A 20,690-nucleotide genomic window follows, 5' to 3' on the forward strand; every position below is an offset into this window, starting at 1 on the left:
GCCCTCTATCGGCCCAAAGACTGTCTTTAAGAAGAGTTCTGAACCACGTCCTAATAGGAACATTCCCGTTTTCTCTCTAAACCTAAATATTTGATACTGGCCTGTGTTTCTGGCGCAAGGGCAGACGTTTTAAAAAGTTTTCAGGGAACACCACCACCACCAACAAAGCCACACATCAAATCAAATAAAGAAATATACTTAGGGAATATATTTCATCACCTGATCCCAGCTGGTATTCAATGAACAAGCATGAAGGAAGCTCTTACTACAGACAGAGAACAAGCATAGGAGCAGGAAAAAATCTAGGAAGCTCTAGGGTTCTCCTCCCCCAAGACCAAAGGTTCCCCCCACCCAGGCCCACCCCCTCCCCTGGGCGTTTACAGTCTCCAAGGGCGCTCGGCCTTTGGATCTGGTGCTATTTGGCTGGCACCTAAAAGGAGGGGAGGTTGAAGTCCCAGTGATATTCATTACTCTCTTTCTTTCTTTCTTTCTTTCTTTCTTTCTTTCTTTCTTTCTTTCTTTCTTTCTTTCTTTCTTTCTTTCTTTCTTTCTTTCTTTCTTTCTTTCCTTCCTTCCTTCCTTCCTTCCTTCCTTCCTTCCTTCCCTCTTTCCTTCCTTCCTTCCTTCCTTCCTTCCTTCCTTCGGTCTATATTTTTGTGATATTCATTACCTTGCCTGCCTTCCTTCCTTTCTTTTCTTCCTTCCTTCTTTCCTCCCTTTCTTTTTTTTTTTTTTTTTTTTTTTGCCATGCCCAAGGCACACTGGAAGTTCCCGGCCAGGGACTGAAGCCCCGCCACAACAGCGACCCAAGCCGCTGCAGTGCCAATGCTGGATCCTTAACCTGCTGCACCACGAGGGAAGGCCTATCTACTTTTAAAAAGTTGTAAAAAACTGTATTCTTAGTCTCTTGGTATATGGATATATTTTTGTTACGTTCTGGAAATATAAACAGAATAGGGGAGGATTTGAAATAAGCCCTACACCCATCACTTAGGAAAACCCAAAGCAAAGAAACAAAGAGAACATTTAGCATGTTAATGTTTTCCTTTGGTCTTTTTAAAAAAAGGTGCGCATATGATGCATATTTAACTCAAACTGCCGGATAGTGTATATACTAATGTACTGTCTTTTTTTTTTCCTTTAATATTTTATGCGCATATCCTAAGGTTCCTAAATAGTGCCATCTTCGACACTGGCATTTTCATCCCTGCTCTGCTGCCTGCCCTTCGGCTGGCCCATACTTCACTTGACATTTCCCCAACCATTTTTTTCTTTCTTTTTTTGCTTTTTAGGGCCGCACCGGCAGCACATGGAAGTTCCCAGGCTAGGGTGGAATCAGAGCTGTAGCCGCCGGCCTACACCACAGCAACAGTAACACCAGATCAGAACCGCGTCTGTGACCTACACCCCAGCTCACGGCAACGCCGGATCCTTCACCCACTGAGCGGGACCAGGCATCGAACCCACAACCCATAGTTGCTAGTCAGATTCGTTTCCGCTGTGCCATGACAGGAACTCCCCCAACCGTTTTAAATTTACCCAATAAGATAACAGAATTAAACTGTGACCCAATCTCCTTTATACCATTTTTCCCTGCCAACCACAGTTTTTATCCTGAGACCCACTTCATTGACAACTATTCCAATAGACCAGCTTTTAAATGAATTTTAAAATTTAATTTTAATTTACACGTCAAACTGGATTTTAGACTGACTCAGAAATTACTTGCAAATGTTACTAACATCAGGAAAGTAGACGAGTTGGTAATTTTGTTTTTATTCTTAATCAAAGCTGTCTCAGCTTCACTTTACTGCACATCTATGCCACAGACTAACCTGTCAGTCATTAAAAAGAAAAAGGTGGATCTTTATGAAAGGATATGAAATGATTCTCAAATCAAAGGGCTGCAATTACTTACCTACGCGTGTTCAGGGGGAAAGCGCATCACTGGGATGGGTTTAAATCCCATCTATCCACACGCTGATGATTCTCAAACGCGATTCTAGCTCCAATCTCTCCCCTAAACCTCAGAGCCCTGTGTTAATAGCCCACTTCCCACCTTCACCTAGCTGTCCAGGAGGCACTGCTCACTAGACATGTACGAGCCCAAGCGCCATCATTTCTCACGCCCCACTCCCGGAAACCTCCTCCCCTTCTAAGCAAATGGTTCTTCCGTTCAACCCGTTGCTCTGCTTAAAGAAGGAAAAGAAGAACGCTTTGGGACCATCTTGTGTGCTCTCTCTCCTGCAACAGGCTTCATCCACCAGCAAATCCTGTGGTTCAAAATGCATCCAGAATCCACTTTTCACCCCTCCCTCCCACCATCCTGGTCCATATCACCGGCACTCGCCTGGACGCCTTGGTAACTGAAATAGCCCCGAACTCTGCCTCTTACGTGTACCCTCAGCTGGCTCACCGCCCAGTCTTTCCCAAACAGCTACCAGAGGACCCCTTTCAAAAGCAAAGGCAGCATATCTCACCTCTTCTCCGACCCCTCCCATGACTTCCCAATTCACCCCTTGCAAAATCCAAAGTCTTGGGCACAACTGCAAAGTCAGGTGGGACCTGGTTCCTACTTTCTTCTGACACCACCTCCTCCCCCTTCTCTCATTTAATCTGCTTCAGAGTCATGGCCATGTACACGACCATACAAAGCACAGAGCTGCCTCAGGGCCTTTGCACTTACAGTCCACGCCGCCTGGCGCAACTGACCCTTAGACATTTTCAGGGCTCACCTCTTCCCTCCCTCCTCTCTCTGCCAGAGCATCACCTTATCAGAGCAACAAACCTCCTTCATCCTCTCCGCCTTTACACGGCCGTCTCCTTCTCAGCACCCCCGACCCTGGACACAGGTTTAAGTTTATTACCGACGGATGGCTGTCTCATCCCCCCTAAAAATGGAGCAAACTCAGTGAAGACAAGGCCGCTTTCTGATTCTCTGCTCTGCTCCTGCTTCCTAGAGCAGGGTCTGACACAAAGTCGGTCCCATAACGTGAATGAACTGATTCACAGAGACATGTTTTACAGCTATTAAGTGATATGACATTCTGGAAGGATGCAAAAGAATCTGATAAAGGATTTGCCTCTGAGAAAGTCAAGTGGGGACCTGAGATGATTAAGCAAGGGAAAGAGACTTGTGTCATACCGTACGTGCTTCAGCATTTTATATCACGTGCAAATCGCATCTTTTAACCCCAGAGCCTTCTTCTGAAACCTCAAAAGGAACCACAGCCCCGTCCCTCCACTGCATCCCGTTCCAGGCACTATGGGAGAATGTTCGAACTATGAATAAGGCCCCCGGGAATATATCTAAGTACCCCCCACTCCTCCAAGAACAGGCTCTCGAGGGGAGAGGGAATATCTTCCAACTTCCCGCACTGTAGTTTCATCAACCCCTCCCTTCCAGCCCTAACCCCCTTGATCATCTCCAGATGGCATTTACCGGAAAACGAAAACAAGGGGGAAATTAAAAGGAGACTAGAAGAGAGTTCTCAAAGACGCTTCAACAGAATCGCAAATTTCTCACCAGAGAGAAGTACCGCATATATCTCATGAAGAGTAAACATGTTTTGAACCGAACCCTAAACATGTGAGTTTTCTTCCTACAAAAGCCAGACCTAAGGTCTCTCTTAAAAGAGAACAGTAGTCCTAGACAATACTTTTTTTTTTTTAACGATTTTTATTTTTTCCATCATAGCTGGTTTATAGCGTTCTGTCGATTTTCTACTGCACAGCAAGGTGACCCGGTCGCACATACATATATACTTTCTTTAAAAAGACATGCAAATCAAGCATGTGTTTATGCAGCATGAGATCTATCTACCCGGTTCAACAAATCTATTATTTCTGAGGTTTACACCCTTGTTGAGTTTCTGGCAACTATATCTTGCACGGTTTGGTGCTGGGAATAATTCATTGAGATAACTACATGTGCTGCATTCTTTGGGGTTCTTTCCGCTGGATGAGGCAGGTTCATTTAATCAATACGAGCTGCTTAAAATGCTAATTGCTATGCTAAGTGGCGGTAACCAAATCCTCTGGAACTGAGACGCAAATGCTGTTGAACATGTTTTGGCATCATTGTGGGGCAGGTTTAGTAATCACTGCGGGTTGATGAGAGGAGGTAAATCAGTCTCAAGGTATACAGAGGTCTGGCCAGCAGCCCTGGTGTCCACCTTTCCCTCACCTGCTGGACAGGTGAGCTCCCAGGTCTGTTACAGGAAGAATGATTGCTTAGAAATTTCTAGCTTTTTCCTTCGAAGCTTCTGAGAGAGCTTAACAACATGTTCTTGCTTCCATAAACCCATGAAACCCTGCGAACATGTCCTGCTGAGATACATGTAAAGACTGGTTGAGGGAGCTTCTGTCATAGCTCAGCAGTCAGGAACCTGACTAGTATCCATGAGGACTCGGGTTCGATCCCTGGCCTCGCTCAATGGGTTGAGGATCCTGTGTTCTCGTGAGCTGTGCTGTAGGTTGCAGATACAGCTCGGATTTGACGTTGCTGTGACTGTGGCTGTGATCACCTTGGGAACCCCAGCCTGGGAACCTCCCATATGCCATGTGTGCAGCCCTTAAAGAAAAAAAAAAAAAAAAAAAAACCTGCTAAGGTCCTGTGTAATTAGACTGGAGGGGAATAACGCCCACAGTGACACTTGCATTCTCAGTACAATGCATGTTCACTGAATGGTCGGTATGAGTCTTCCTGCGGATTTTCGTGCCTGTAAAGGGCATCAGAGCAGGAGGTCCCTACTGTGCTCCCTTTTGCTCTCGTGCTATTTCCTCCAGGGACCCGGGAGCCAGACTCTCAGAGTCACTTCGGAGCAAGAGGTCTCAAACTGTGGCCCCTGGACCAGCATCAACAGCCCCTGAAAACTTATTAGACATTCAGATTCCTATGCCTCACCCAGCCCATCCATCTGTGGCTTTGTGGGCCTCTCAGGTGACTCTGATGCCTGCTAAAGGTAGAGAAGCGGGTCCCCGAGTCCCCCTTTCCCATGGCTCATCACCCGGACCCCCCACACATATGCAGGCCCTAGATGGCCTCTCTCTTCTACTCCACCAAGTCTCCCAAACTTCCTCCTTCCTTTCAGTTCCTATGACCACACATCCTGGGCTCTACGTTCCTGTCCTGGCTCCTTACTTAATGACTGCGAGCCATGGGGCCTCAGTCTCCCCCTCTGTGAGATGGACCTAATAACATCACCAGTAAAATTGGAAATGCCAGTTTGCATTCCATAGAATGAAGGAACACAAGGCTGGCAAACGTTTCTGCCAGGGGCCACATATGACATGGCTTTGGCTTTGTAGGCCATTCAGTCTCCACTGTGCCAACTAAGCACCGCTTCTGTTTCCATGTGAAAGCAGCCAAAACAACACAAGGATAGACAGGCATTGTTGCGTTTCAAGAAAACCGTACTTATGGAAACAGGCACATCTGCTGTAGTTTGCCACCCCCTGAACCAGACCTAAGTGACATGACTTGAAACCATCCCCATGAGATAGTGACTTTGGAAAGAGCAAACCAGGGGTGTAGTTTTTCAAATGTGTCATAAGATTACAATTGTGTAAAATCAACAATGATGCCCGAAGACCCTTGTCTTGTGTAGGTACCTACGTGTGTGTCTACCCACCTGTGTGTGTGTGGGGTGTGTGTGTGTGTGTGCGTGTGTGTGTGTGTGTAGATACAGATTTCTGCATAGGATGATATGGGTACCGAGTAAAACATGGAAAGATAAGGACAAACTTTCAAGATTTAGGAGTGGCTCCTGAAGGAAAAGAGAGGCATGCCAGCAAATAATAAAAGGAACAAGCACCGATCGTCATCTAAATGGTCAAAACTTTGCAGCTAGTTATTTATTTTATTTTATTTTATTTATTTAATTTATTTTATTTGTCTTTTTGCCATTTCTAGGGCCACTCCCACAGTATATGGAGGTTCCCAGGTTAGGGGTGTAATCGGAACTGTAGCTGCCGGCCTACACCACAGTCACAGCAACGTGGGATCCGAGCCGTGTCTGCAACCTACACTACAGCTCACGGCAATGCCAGATCCCCAACCCACTGAGCCAGGCCAGGGATCGAACCCGAAACCTCATGGTTCCCAGTCGGATTCGTCAACCACTGAGCCACGATGGGAGCTCCTACAGCTAGTTAAATTGTCCATAATCTGTTTCTGTAAAAATAAATTAAATAGGATTCAAAAACCAATCCTGACTTCCAAGGATAGTTGTGAAAAATTAAACAAAATCAAGCATGCAGACACTCAGTGCAGGGCCAGACGGAACGGCTCGTTGTTCTAACTTTATCCCTCAAGCAGACAAAGCCTCCAAACTCAGGTTTCTGCTTACACTCTCCCTGCCTGCAGCCCTGCTCTCCCTCGCTCCTTTCAGGGAACTCTGCACGCGGTGTCCTTGGGTTCATTCACTCATTCATTCCATGCACTTAGAGACTCTGGGCATCATTTATAAGCCACGCATGCCGCTGGGGACTGGAACCTTAACACATGAATAGAATACAGTTCCTCCGTCCCCCAAGATTTGCTAGTAAATGGCCAGAGAGCTCGTGGAAAGCCTGACCTGGGTCATACCACCATCTGCCTGCACGATGGCGCCCCTTCCTCTACAAAAGACAGCAGACTGTCTCGTGAGCAGAGCTCTTCGTTCCAGGAGGGAGAAGATTCCTGGTCAACGCTCATATACCTAGTGCCTGGCGTGAGTCCCATGGTGGCACACAGCAGGCGCTTAATAAAAAGTGGCTGCATGATGGAATCACTGATGGGCATGCTGGCTGACCTGATGCACGCAATAAGAGAATTATCGGGTGAAGGGGAAACGCCTATCATCTTCCATCCTCTTGTCATCTTATCCTTTCTTAACGTTAATCATGATGACGGCTCAGGTGGACTCGTATTGAGTAGCACCAGACACGACATCAGGAAATCTCAGGAGCTGTCCCACCTGGGAAGGTGTGTACAAATTCACCTTCCTCCTTCCCAGGAGGGGAACAAATCCTAACGGTGGTGAAGTGGCCTGGCCAAGGACAGAGCTGGTAAAAATGCCCAGCCAGGTTTTAAGATCTGGCCTCTTATCAGAGCTAAAGTTCACATCAGAATCGTGTGTATTTGCGCAGAAAACACTGAGGATGTCATGAGACCTCAAGGGATGGGCTCATGGTTCAGAGGGATAAAAGGCACCTGGATTTACTTCCGAAGCTTAGAGAAATGGCAGTTGGTTGGACGAGATGGGACCGCTCACCATATCTCAAAGAATAGAACCTGCCAGTGATTCTCCCAGTCCTTGGACCCCCACCCCATCCCAGGGGTGTCTCTCAAGTGCACCCCAACGAGCTGCCCATCAGGCAGTCATCCCTGGCTTTCTAATGAAACCCGTTCTCCAGGGCTGCATAATCCTGATTCCAGCTCTGGCAGATGTTTGGCAGGAACCAGCCAAAGAGGAGCCATCTTCACTTTCTCCAACTCCTCTCCCTTGTTCTGACATCAGGAGTGAAAGTGGTGGCTATTCCCATCACCACCATGTTACCGAGATCTCACAGAATATTATTGAGCTGTGACGGAAATAGAGCGAGCAGAGGCTTACTCCTGGAACGCTAACCACTCCCCCTCACCCCCCCACCCCCCGCCAAAAAAAAAAAGGAGAGAGAGAAAGAAACTAAAAGTGAGCAGGAGAGAAAGACAGTTTCCCTGCTAAGTAAAAAGAAAATGCAGCAGAGACGCGCCTTAGGTAGCAGAACTTTGGCTGAAACAATGCCTCCCTTGTCGCCTGCAGCTTTGATAAAGCAGACTGTTAGTGGAATCCACCATTTGGGGCCAAATTTCCAAATGCGGCATTTTGCTGAGCACCAGATGCACTCAAATGGTTATTTTCATGGGGAATGAAAGTGATTTGCATCCATTTATTCAGAGCCATCTGAGTTCTCAGCCATATGCACGTAACAGAATCATTCCTCCCTTTGCTTCTGGTAACTTTTTCTGCCTTCTTCCTGAGGAAACCCTCTCCCCACCCGGACATGGAAATTGATAACCTCAGAACTGTGTTCCACGGCCTCTCAAAGCAGGCTTGCTTGGAATCTGGGCCTTGTTTTGGCACTGGGAGGGAAGGTGATTTGGTATTCTGGCTTCACTTTTTTTCTTCATGCGCATAAAATTGTCTATTCAACTCCTATTTTGTTCATTCAAAAAAAGTTCAGTAAATTCTGTGCTCAGCCCTGAGATTTTTGCAGACACACGGGGGGCCTTGTCCCCTCCCCTCTGAAGGCGCACAGTCTTGAGTGGAGCAGCCACTTACATGGAGGACCATTTTTAAAGTCCGTGCAAAGGCAGAATGCCCCTAGGGTCAGACTGAACCTTTAAACTCAGTAGCTCACACTCAACAGAAGCAGGTGCTTTAGGGGCAAGATGCCCCATGCACGCTGGACCCAGGTCCAGGGAGGGAAAGGACACTGAGTGGAGTGGTGGGCTGGGTGCAGAATGGCCTGCACCTGGGTGTGCTGTGCTTTGCTCTGGGGCACTTTGCACATTTGCAAAGAGTTTTACCTAACTCTGTGCATTTTTACAAGGTCCTGCTTCGAACCTCAGCCTGCCAAGCCCCACGCACAAGGCAGGAGCCTTGCCTCACAGTCTGATGCCGACAAGCTTGCTCACACTATCCAGGTCTTAATGGATACAACAAACAACAGTGCTCAGCCTCAGCACCCAAACTCCTGATGTGACCTGTTTGTATCCCCACTGCTTCAAGGGGACTCTCTCACAGCTCTTCCCATGCCAGTCTGCGTGAACACAGAGGAATCCTAATGGCTCACACCTGTCACATCTTATGTCCCTCCTAAGCGCCTCCCATGGGCAACACTGCGGGGCATACACACTGTCACTGTCACCCACAGATGACATAAGAAGTACACAGGGCAAAAGGAGGCCAAGCTGCACAATAGCTCAGAAGTGACATTCAATCCTGGACATTCTGAGCCATCAAATTCTTGCCCAGGCTTCAAGCAGAGCCTACTCTATCTTTAGAGCAGAATCCTCGACCTTCTGCGACTGACCTTTGGAGCTAGGTTATTCTTTGGATTATATCGTCCTGTGCATTAGAGGGTGTTTAGTAGCACGCCACCTCCTGTCTCCCACTCAGTACTGACAACCCAAAAAGTTTCCAGGTGTGGCCAAATGACTCCTGGGAGGTGCTTCACCGAGAACCACCGGTTAAGGGTGAGTATACAGTCCGGTTTTCCTGGCTATGCCCTACTTACATCTGATATCAGGCATAACTCTTGATCAAGAGCAGCTTCAAAGGCATATAGCTGTGCAGTCACACAAACCCATGCTTGCTCTGATGTTCTGGTGTCAACGTCTTGAAAACCTTGATGATTTTTGAACAAAGGACCCTGTGTTTTCCTTTTGAACCAGGCCTGCTGATGACATAGCCAATCAGACTTGACTTTCAAAAGTGTCCCAAGCTTGGGAAAAAATTCCTATGGTCACACTTCTGATTATCCATAACAGAGCCTTTAAAAGCTTACCATGTAATGCTTGCCTTATTGACCCGAGAAATGCAGACTGCACAGCTGGTTTTTGTCACCAAGCACACTCGTGCCTACACATGTTTTGCATTTCCATCATAAGATACTGGACGCATATCCACCCTGACATTTTCCCCAGTAGGAGCCAGAGAAACAGCTACAATCTTCCATAAAAAGATATCAGGAAAACAAATGTCTTGGCAAGAAATACGAAGGACAAGAGGTATGAGTGGTCTCCTCTAAACCAGGGTTGCAAACGTGAATGTCTAAATGTGCCATGCAGGTGTTAGAAATGATTATTGAGACCACGGGAAATAAGATCTACAAAACACAGAAGAACCGTCAGTATCTCAAAATGGTAGCCGCTACTCAATTTTGACCCAAGAAGCCACACTGTTGCCAGACAGTCTCGTTTTCTCAAAAGACAGAACTCTGTGAAAGCTTCCACTTTAAACATTGGGAACTAAGTTAATCTTTAGAAAATGTGATCTGGGCCAATACCTGGCAGGCCAGACAAGAGTGGTCTGCACGTGCCAGCTCATGACAACCGCCCTACCGTCGTTGGTGACCTTAGCTCCTTTTCCCTGCTCTGGCCATCTGAGACATCCACCTAAGGGTTTCTGCTGCCTGAAGCCAAGCTAGTAGATAACCTTATCCCTCCTGCTTGCTACTTACACAATGGAGGAGGATTTGTATCTCATACCAGGACTGGTCAGTGAATATTTGAGCAGGAACCTACCACATGGTCAATTTCCAGTTCTGCAGAAGCAATTGGTTGGATCTCCCCCCTCAAATATTGAAACTTCCATCACTGATGACCACTTCCCATCCTGGTACCACCACCAAATGCCCTCTCCATGAGGTACTCCGGTTGTCCAATGCTGGCCACATCCAACACTTTAATATTATAAGAAAAAATAGCCATACGAGTGAGGCAAATCACGTGTCTGCTGGGGGAAACAAAAGCTGCGACCTGTATTGAAGGATGTCTCTGGTGTCTCTAAAAATGATTGACTCTGGTTAAGATCACAAGTGGCCTCTGATTTTAGTGCTAGGTATTTGGAAGTATTGCTTTTTCCTTTGACGAACTCCTAGGAGAAAAAGTGAATCCACATGGCTTGGAGGGGAGAGATTGATTAAATGAGTGCATTTGTATCTAATGCCTAAGAGCCAGGGTGTAGCACGGGGGTCAGTGCAGGCCAAATCCTGGCAGCCTCTGTTGTACGGCCCAGACTAAGAATGGAAGAAGAGGAGGGAGAATCAGCAGAGGGGTGGGGAGAAGGGAAGGAAGAAAAACAGGAGCAGCAGCAGCCATATGTGGCTCCTAAAAGCCTAAAATCCTTGGCAACTGGCCCTTTTCAGAAAATGTTTGCCACTTCTTGGTGGAGATGGATAAATCATTTATTCCCTAACATCTCAAAATCGATTTCAAGTGGCATTGAATTGACGCAACTCATCTCTCAGTCCCTGTCCCCATTCCTCTCTCTCCTCTTTGCCATGATTGATACTGGGAAAACTGTGTTGCTTATCAAGCCCATCTGGTCAACCCGTTGCACCCTCTGCTCACATGTGAACATCTTAAACTCATACCATGACCTGCAGTCTTGCCATTATCGTGTACTCAGTTTATTGCCTACGTAGGGAGCCACCGTATTAAACATTAAGATGAGTGTCAGAATTTATAAACAAAGCTATAACCTGAGAGCAACATCTGGTTTGTCTCCTTTTCCTGAGAGGCACAGCCATCAGCTAAATTATGACCATGGCAAGGTGACAAGACCTTATAGCTCTGGAGAGAAATGGTATAAAGTAGTCAACTGAAAAGGACCATTACAAGTCAACTGAAAGGACCATTACAAGAATTAGGTTTTTTAAGAGACTCAGAACATGACATTTCCCTCCCCAAATATACAGAAACAAAAGTCAGAGCAAATTTAAGGTGGAAGCCTGAGTTCTATCTGCATCTATTCCGTCTAAAGGGTTTAGCCTGTCTTAATTCTCTATGAGTAAACATAGGTTAACAACACTTAGTCTCTTTTAATTTCTAATGAATTCGCCAAGAGTGTTTATTATGACTTCTGATTCCATTAATTTAATTTTAGCCAAGGAAGTAGAGCACTGTGGACACTGAGGCAGCAACACCTGGATCTGAATCTTGGCTCCATCATTTCTAGCTGTGTGTCCACACTTCAAACTCCTTAATTATAAAAACGGGGTGGCAGCGCCCATGTCAGTGAACTCACATAGAAGATTAAAGTTAATACATGTATGATGCTCGGCAGAGTACCTAGCACATAGTAGGTTTTCAATGACGGTCAGAGTCACTGGCATCACCAGCAGCTGCAGCTGTAGCACGTAGCTAACTCCTGTTCATCCGAAAACTCTGCTCAGTCACAACCTTCTCTGCAAAGATGATCCCGCCCCATTTACAGCACCTGAAAACTTCCCTACCAAGCTTTTAAAAACCATTCTTACTTTCTTTCTTTTTTCTTTTGTATGGCTCCACCCACAGCATATGGAAGGTCCCAGGCTAGGGACTGAATCAGAGCTACAGCTGCTGGCCTACACCACAGCCATAGCCACGCCAGATCTAAGCCACATCTATCTGCAACCTACACTGCAGCTAGTGGCAACAGTGATCCTTAACCCACTGAGCAAGGCCAGGGATTGAACCCACATCCTCATGGATACTAGCCAGGTTCTGAACCCACTGAGCCACAAGGGGAACTCCAAACCATTATTTCTTATGTGTTTTTCATGCCTTCCAGTGGAAGGCACGTCCTCTTCCTCTTCCTCACCCATGTATCCATTCAGTTTGCCCTATGCTGCAAGCTCAACTACTGTTTCTGTTCCTATAAATATAATTACGTAGCCATGGTTTTTCAGAAACATGAACGGAAGAGACAGGCACACAGTGAAATATTAAATCCCCCTCCCAGAACCCTCAAACCACAGTCCTGCCCCTCAGAGGAAACCAACACTACCTGGAATATTTGGATCCTGCTGGACGTTCACCTTCTAAGTTTGCAAAGCATGTGTGTGTGTGTGTGTGTGTGTGCGCGTGAGTGTGTGTGTGGGACTCTGCCCCCTGCCCTGCCTCTGCCTCATTCATGTGCCTCACACACCTTTGATACTACCGAGGGTGACCCTATTTAGCGGAATCATTTCATTCCTTTTACAGCACAAGGTATCGAATTATTCTCTTTGGGTGGACACTGACACTGTTTCTAGTTTTTTCTACCACAACACACAAGCTCCCCCTAAATGGGAACTTCATCTTCTTCAGTCACCTCCCCAGACCTTCACGGACAGAAGGACTCAGAAAATATGTGTCGAACAGCAGAATGTAAGAAAAAAGGAGTGACTCACTCCACAAGCATGCGTCCACATCATCGTTGCTCCTGCTCGTGTTGCTCGTGTGTTTTTAAACTCCTAGAAGTTGTTGTTGAGTAAAGACGGGTATGCATTCAGTTTTGATCAACAGGGACAAACTGCCCTCCAAAGAGACCACAGTAAACTGAAATACAAGACTCATGATACTGTTGCATGTTTGGAGGGGTTTAAATCATAACTTCTTACCGGAATTTCAAGCTCCTTCAAAAAGGCAAAAGATTTTTTTTTTACACATTAAGTTCTCTCCAAGATCTACTTTGCAAGCAGTAGATAGGTGTTTCAATAAAAGATTGTTGAATTACAATTAGTATGCCAGGATATAAAAGGGGTTTATATTTTTTTTCAGGAACGAAAAAAAAAAAAAGGCGGTGACTGCTTTAAGTAATACACTTAAAAAAAAAAAATGTAGCTTAGCCCAATCAGTAGAGGTAAAAACTGATTTCTCTGTGGGTGGAGGAATGGGGACCAGGTGGTGAGAAGAGTGTTTATACACATCAAATCCCAGCAGGCAAGGGTCTTTTTAAGTGTCTGAGTAGTAGTGAAATTGATTCTGTGCTTTCTTTGATGCCCTCTACATTAAAAAAAAAAAGTGGAAACAATTGCTTTTTAAATTAGGATGAATATAAATTACTTTGATTTCCAGAATTGTAGAAGCGTTCCACTTGAACTTGACACATGCATTAACAAATTTTATTAGCGAAACCAAATCTGGAAGTAAATCTCTCAATTAAACAAACAAGAGAAGGGGACACAGAAACAGCTCAGGTTCCACTCTCAAACCTGGGTGCAAAATCAGGGCTGCAGAGGATGAGGGAGACCAGACGTCACCCTGGGGCCCCAATGTCACCCCGGGTGGAGCCCCCGGGGGAGCCTGTGAAATTGCTGTCATTCTCCACCTTGTCACTCTAGCCTGGAAAGAATGTCTAAAAATGACAGGCCCCCGGCTGTGGAATGAGGCACATCCCACACTGCCACTCCTTGTTCCAAAATTAGACTCTGTCATACACACTGATCTCCAAGGTGGCAAAAATAGCTTGCGGCTCAGGGAGTCCCAAACAGTCCCATGAGTTTCCTTGCAGCTCCTCCAGAGAGGCCGCTGGCAGCTTGCAAGCAGACCAGTTCCTGCTGTCCCAGCTCATCCAACACTCGGCCCTTCCTCATTCCTCAGGTCCGCTGGCCCTCTTGTACGTCCTCTTTAGAATGAATAATAAATAGCACACGGAATTGAAAAAGTGAGGAGGTGGGGGAGTTCCCGCTGTGGCTCAACGGGATCTGGGGCATCTTGGAAGAGCTGGGACACAAGTTCGATCCCCAGCCCAGCACAGTGTGTTAAGGATCCAATCATTGTCACAGCTGTGGCTTAGGTCTCGACTGTGGCTCAGATCTGATCCCTGGCCTGGGAGCTCCATACGCCTCAGGGCGGCCTAAAATGAAAAACAGAAAAAAAAAAAAAAAAAAGTCAGGAGGTGGAGGAAGAATGAGGAGACGTGAGAGTGTTACCAAAAGCTATGGGATTTCTTGTGAAAAGCAGTTGTGTGTTTGTTAGTTTTTGGTCTTTTTAGGGCTGGACTCGAGGCATAAGGAGGTTCCCAGGCTAGGGGTCCCATCGGGGCCACATAGCTGCCGGCCTGCACCACAGCCACAGCAACACGGGATCCAAGCCGCGTCTGCGACCTACACCACAGCTCACAGCAACGCCGAATCCTGAACCCTCTGAGCGAGGTCAGGGATTGAACCCATGTCCTCATGGATGCTAGTCGGGTTTGCTAACTGCTGAGCCATGATGGGAACACCAGGTTTTTTTTTTTTTTTTAGATATACTCCAAGTTGGTATGTATTTGTGAAAGGTACTCTGATCAGGGTCATTTGAAAACACTGGCAGTGCTCAGGGCGGATGTAAGAGAAACACAAGGCCTTTAAAACCCTTCTCGGGAGTAAAGTCTTGTGGGCAGGGGCCGAGGTTCAGGAGCCAGATAAGAGGAGCCTGCCTTCTGGGCTCCAACAGTGATGAGCACCAGGGCTCAAGGGGCTTCGCCACCGTCAGCATCGATTTTTTTTTAATCTATAAGAGTTGGGCAGTGACTCCTTCCAGGTCAAGGGTCATGAATAACACTCCCTTGAATTATAAGACCCAAGGGAGTGGGTTTCTCCTGCCCATTAGCGCTATATCCTTGATCACGTAACAGAGCATATTAAGTCCTCAATAAACCTTTCTGAATGAACAAATGCATGAAAACAAATGCATGAATCTAGCTCACAGAGCTACCGTGAGGATTTGAGAAGGAGCAAGTCACGTGGCTTGATGAGCGGCTGTTGTCATGAAGAGCCTGGCACATAAATCAGAAGTCAATGTTATATTAGCCAAACCCCCTCAGGCTGGAAACATACGTCACGCTTTCTCTCGGGTGAAACCTCAAGGAAAACCAAAGCACTAAATAAACACTATTCCAGAAGTTTGCAGTGTGTGGGGACAGACGCCAAAGTGGCATCCACGGTCTCCCCTGCAGAGGTGCACACCCTCGTGGTCCCCTCCCCTGGCTGTGACTTACTTCCAATCAAAAGCCCATGACAGGGTGACGGGATGCCACGGTCATGACTGGGGGGCCCAGGACTGTGGCCCCCATTCTACAAGGGCAGGCTTTTGTGCTGGCTTTGATAAAGTAAGTGGCTGGGTGGGGAAGGCCCATCGGTGGCAAGGAACCGAGCAAGGGAGCCCTCTGGGGCTAAGGGTGGCCTCCACCTAATAGCGAACAAGAAACTGAGGTCCTTGGAACTACAACCCCAAGGAACTAGATTCCACCAATAGCCACCATGACCTTGAGAGTGGGTCCTTCCCCAGACTAACCTTCAGATCAGACTGGAGCATCTCAGCCTTGGGAGAACCTGAAGCTGGGGGTTCCAGTAAGCCACTCAAACACTCCCGACCCGTGACAACTATGAGATAATCAATGTGTATTGTTCTACGGTGCAGAGTGTGTGGCACTTTGTTACCCAGCAACGGAAAACTGATACAGGTGGTAACACAGGCGGGATATCAATTGGTCACAGCATGGGTAGCAAATGCCCAGAGAAGGGCCACCTGCTGAGCAACAATAGAGAGTGGTGGAGACTGTGGAGAAATGAAGATCCCTATTCTACCTGAAGAAGGGAGATGCCACACGGGGCACTTTTCAAGATACAGGAATCTGAATTTTACGTGAAACCTCTTAACTTTTCAACGTCAGCCACGAGCCGGGAATTTTTAGAACGGCAGTGAGCTGATCTCACGCAGGGCAGACAAAACACGTCTGGGGGCTGGATTCTGCAATAAAGCGTCAAGAGGGGGGTTATCCCAGCACACCTGCTCCAAATTTGAGCCCCACTACTTCCACGCTGGGGGAGCTGGGCCTTAATCCAAAGGTCATTGTGAGGGTTGGAAAGGACTCACAAAGCCCTTACAATATATTCTGTTACAGAGTAGAGACATGATACAGCTTGACTACCTGAGTTATCTGTGGTTATCGTAACAAATTACCACAACTTGGGGGCTTGAAACAACACAAATTTATTCTCCCGTGGCTCTGGAGGTCAGAGTCTAAAATCGGATTCACTGGGTTCAAGTCAAGGTGTCTGCCAGGCTGGTTCCTCTTGGAGGTCCCAGGGGAGAATCCATTTCCTCGTATTTGTCCAGTTTCTACATCCTTTGGGACGCATCTCCTTCTACCTTCAAAACCATCAGTACAGACTTTTCAAATCTCTGTCCCTCTATTTCTATTGTCAGATCACTTTCCATCGGGCTCTGACGCCCCCTGCTTCCTTCTTACAAGGACCCTGTGATGACACTGGGTCCACCTGGCCCATCCAGCATAATATCCCATCTCAAGACTTTCCCGTAACCCCTTTTTCCATCTAAGGTAATGTCTACAGGTTCCAGGGCTTAAGATGTGTTCTAGCCTACCACACTAATAGCAATAATGATAACAAAAAAGAATTACTATTATTATCTGACCCACAAGTCTCTTCTTTATGACTTCTGGGCTTCAGGGTCATAAATCAGATCCAAACCAACGCACTCAAGGCTGCAACTGCAAACTGTCATGGGTGCCCCAGTGAAGAGGCTGTCTTGAGAGCTTTACAGCAGTGGCAGCGAAGAGCAGGTTAGGGATTCCTAATAATGAGGTTAGCTTCACCATCTTTCGCTACTTACAGCCTTGAGCATCTCATGGAAGCCGGGAGTCACATAAAGACAACTCCTAGTTGAGAACAGAGCTACTCTGTGTGGCTCCACCCTCAGTGACCAGAAAACTTAAGGCCAGTTGGGTCACCTTCCCACATTTCATTGTAGCCCAGTATCTCTTTTCTCCTCTAATCCAAGACTGATTCAAGGATGTTGATTTGTAAGCATTTCACAATCCCCACTTTAACTGCCTTGGAGATTCAGATCCGGTTTTGAAGCTTACTCATTTCCATTTAAAACAGGATGTTTTTACTTTAAAAATCACATTCATTTTACAGAGCTTGTTAAGCATACAGTAAATTAAAAGCAAACAACATTATATTCCAGTTACATTTGCCAAGGGATGATCTGAAGGAATTACTCATATTCCTGATTAATTTTTAGTGGAAATAATGAGGAGGTTGTAAATGAAAAAGCGTGTGTGTGGAACCTGCCTTCCAAGTACATAACAATTTATGCTAATTGATGGCTTTACAAAGCGGTAATCTTGGGGGGGGGGGGACACAACTTCTTCAGACTTTAAAGGCATCTAATGGAGTGTGTGTGTGACTTCACAACTTGAATGCAATGACAAGTTGGCCTTTAAGTTCAAAATGTCTTGAATTCTATTTTTTTTTTTTTTTGTCTTTTTAGGGCTGCACTCGAAGCATATGGAAGTTTCCAGGCTAGGAGTCGAATCAGAGCTGTAGCCACAGCAACACCAGATCCAAACCGCATCTGCAACCTACACCACAGCTCACGGCAATGCTGGATCCTTAACCCACTGAGCAAGGCCGGGGATTGAACTCGTGTCCTCATGGATACTAGTCAGGTTTGTTTCTGCTGAGCCACGGTGGGAATTCTTGAAGTCTACTCTCGATCTAATCTATCTTTCTTTTTATCTATCTATCTATCCATCCATCCGTCCATTTATGAATTTGCCTATCTCTACTGCAATATTCAGAATCGGGAAGCATGTGGAGAAATGGATAGCAAGACTCTATCAGTTCAGAAAGAATATTTTTAAATGGTTACAGGAAAATCAGGAGAATATTTCATGATACATAAAAATTACATGAAATTTGAATTTCAGTATCCATTAATATAGTTTCTTTTCAAACACAGCCGTATCCACTTGATTCCATATTACCTATGTAACTTTTGCTCCACAACAGCAGAGCTAAGGAGTTGCAACAGAGGCCACCTCAGTCCTCAGAGACTAAAACATTTTCCATCTCACCCTTTACTGAAGGTTTTGCTGACCCTTGCGTGCAGCACTCTAAAATCCCAGAGCACTGCACGCACAGGTCATTTGGGAGCCACCTGGGGCTGTTTGGGGATAGATTATACGACTGGCATGCTTTTCCCCTTCTTTAAATCCAACCCCCCTACTTGGTTAAATCATATTTTCAAATTAGCCCTAACCTTACCATGCCAACCCAGCTCCTTTTGGGTTTGCAGATTTCTTTCCAGATACGAATCTCTATGTGTGTATTTGCAGCCACAATGCACGATTTGCATGATTCAACTCTTGCATGCCATTTCAGATTTTGTAAATTTATTGTTCTTAAAAGAAGACTCAGGAACCATAATTCTCTGCAGAGTGCACAGTCCTTGGCACCGTGCACTGAACAGAGGAGGTTTTCTGAGGCAGCGTTTGTGTTGCTCGTGCATCTTTGTGCTTGTGGTGTCTTTCTACATTGATGACTGTGAAGGTTTATCCCCTAGAGGATGCGCTGGGGGCAGGATGGAGTCTTACGGATAGGTTTTCTTTGTCCCCCAAGGCATTACTGGGTTTTTTGGTTGTTGACCTTGGACTCCCGGGGAGAAATTAATAAATGTCTATTTTTTATACATCACCCAGTCAAGGTGCCCAACACTGATTAAGACACGTACATGCAACAACTGAGGCACAAAGTGGGGAAACAAATGATGAGGGGCGTGCGGCCACAGTGTTACCATTTGGCCACATCCAGCTTTCCAAGGATGGCATTTAATCCAAGTAATGCAGTGCTGCATCTAGGAGTAAGCCCTCTGCCCCCCAAAACATGGACCATATTTTCAGCACACAGATTCCAAGACCGCATTCTCCAGCGGCAAACCCTGGGTCATAAGCAAGAAATTCCAAACGTACCATTGAATTTTTCACGCTCTGCAGCAAGCGCTCGTGCTGCTCAGCTATGGCCAAGGCAGCAGAGTGGACCTTCTGGTAGATGGCCTCCCCGTCTCGCGTTTGAAAGATAAACAGCCCCTCACCAGTCTCACACATCCTGCGAAAATAAAGACAGAGAGCCTCTGAACATCAGCTCCTAGAAGTTCAACGCACCGAGGGCCCGGAAGACTCCCTGGGACTGGGCTCCTTCATTTCATAGCAGATTAGGATTCTTGTTCACAAGCACTGAACAGCGTTAACGAGAAGCAGGATGTCCCGTGGATGCTTATGCACCTGGGTGGGGAGCCCAACACTCTAAGCCAACATGGTGCCCAGCGGTCTTGGTCATGAAGCTTAATAAAAAAGCTGTTTCTCGAGTCTCTGTAAACCCCCCCCTGCCCCCCACACCACTCTTGGAGAAGATTGAGTGCAGCTGCCCAGGACCGTCCATGAATCAGAGACGCAGCAGAATCTGTGCCCCGCAGCTCAGAGGCCAAAAAAGGAGTCTGTGAGTCTCGGATTCTGTTCTAACTTTTCTCACAGACCACGTCTTGAGGAATGATTTCATTTCCAAAACCACAGATCAAATGTTACTCCGGCTTTCACTCAGTGAGGTGAGCCAAAGGCAGCTAAGAATTTTTTTAATGACCATCACTGCGCAGAATGAATGTGCAGGACATAATGAGACGTTACTCAAGGAAAGGGATACAGGTTTTGTAATTAATGTGAAAGATTAAGAGGAGGCACACTTTCACCTCAGACTGTTAAAAAACAGAAATGAATGTCATTAAGAGGGAGGGTTGGTATACATAGTTAGGCAAGAGCCAAATAAATGTATTTTACTGCTCTGTGTGTGTGTGTGTGTGTGTATTGTGTACAGATATACACATAGTGGGCATATATAATTAGTAAATATACTGAATTACTCTAAACATTTTTAAAGACCTTGGACAAAATCCTTAATGGATAATTTTGAAAGTTCTGATTTTGTTTTCTTAAATTTATTTTTTAAAGTTTTATTGAAGGTAGTTGATTTACAGTGTGGTGATGATTTCTGCTGTACAACAAAGTGACTCAGTTACATGCGTACACACACATCCGTTCCTTTTCAGATTCTTTTCCCAGACAGACCATCACAGAAGCCTGGGTAGAGTTCCCTCTGCTATACAGTTCCGATTTTGATATGTACGTATATCAACAGTAAACTCAGAGGTTGTTTTTGCATGTTTTAAACAATATTTCATTATTAATTATTTACAACTAGGATTATTACTTAATTATTCTAAGACACAATTCCACTCCTTCCACCTCAGAATCTCTTGCTGGAAAATTGAATACTGGCCCTAATGCCTGGGTTTGGCTCACATCTAGAAGCCCACATCTAAAGAAACTTTTAGCACAGCCTGGAAACCAAAC

At 46.0% G+C, this 20,690-nt stretch overlaps 1 protein-coding gene across 2 annotated transcripts in view; it reads right to left on the reverse strand.

The window, feature by feature from the left end:
* The window catches only part of DOK5 (docking protein 5), a 153,236-nt gene that overhangs the window by 15,139 nt on the left and 117,407 nt on the right, over positions 1-20,690 (reverse strand). For both annotated transcript variants that reach the window (XM_047770821.1, XM_047770822.1), the window contains exon 6: positions 19,257-19,392. In XM_047770821.1, coding sequence (XP_047626777.1) covers positions 19,257-19,392 — 136 coding nt within the window. The remainder of the gene's footprint in view (positions 1-19,256; positions 19,393-20,690) is intronic.

The sequence above is a fragment of the Phacochoerus africanus genome, chromosome 3 (assembly GCF_016906955.1).
Source record: "Phacochoerus africanus isolate WHEZ1 chromosome 3, ROS_Pafr_v1, whole genome shotgun sequence".
NCBI classification, from domain to species: Eukaryota; Metazoa; Chordata; class Mammalia; order Artiodactyla; family Suidae; genus Phacochoerus; species Phacochoerus africanus.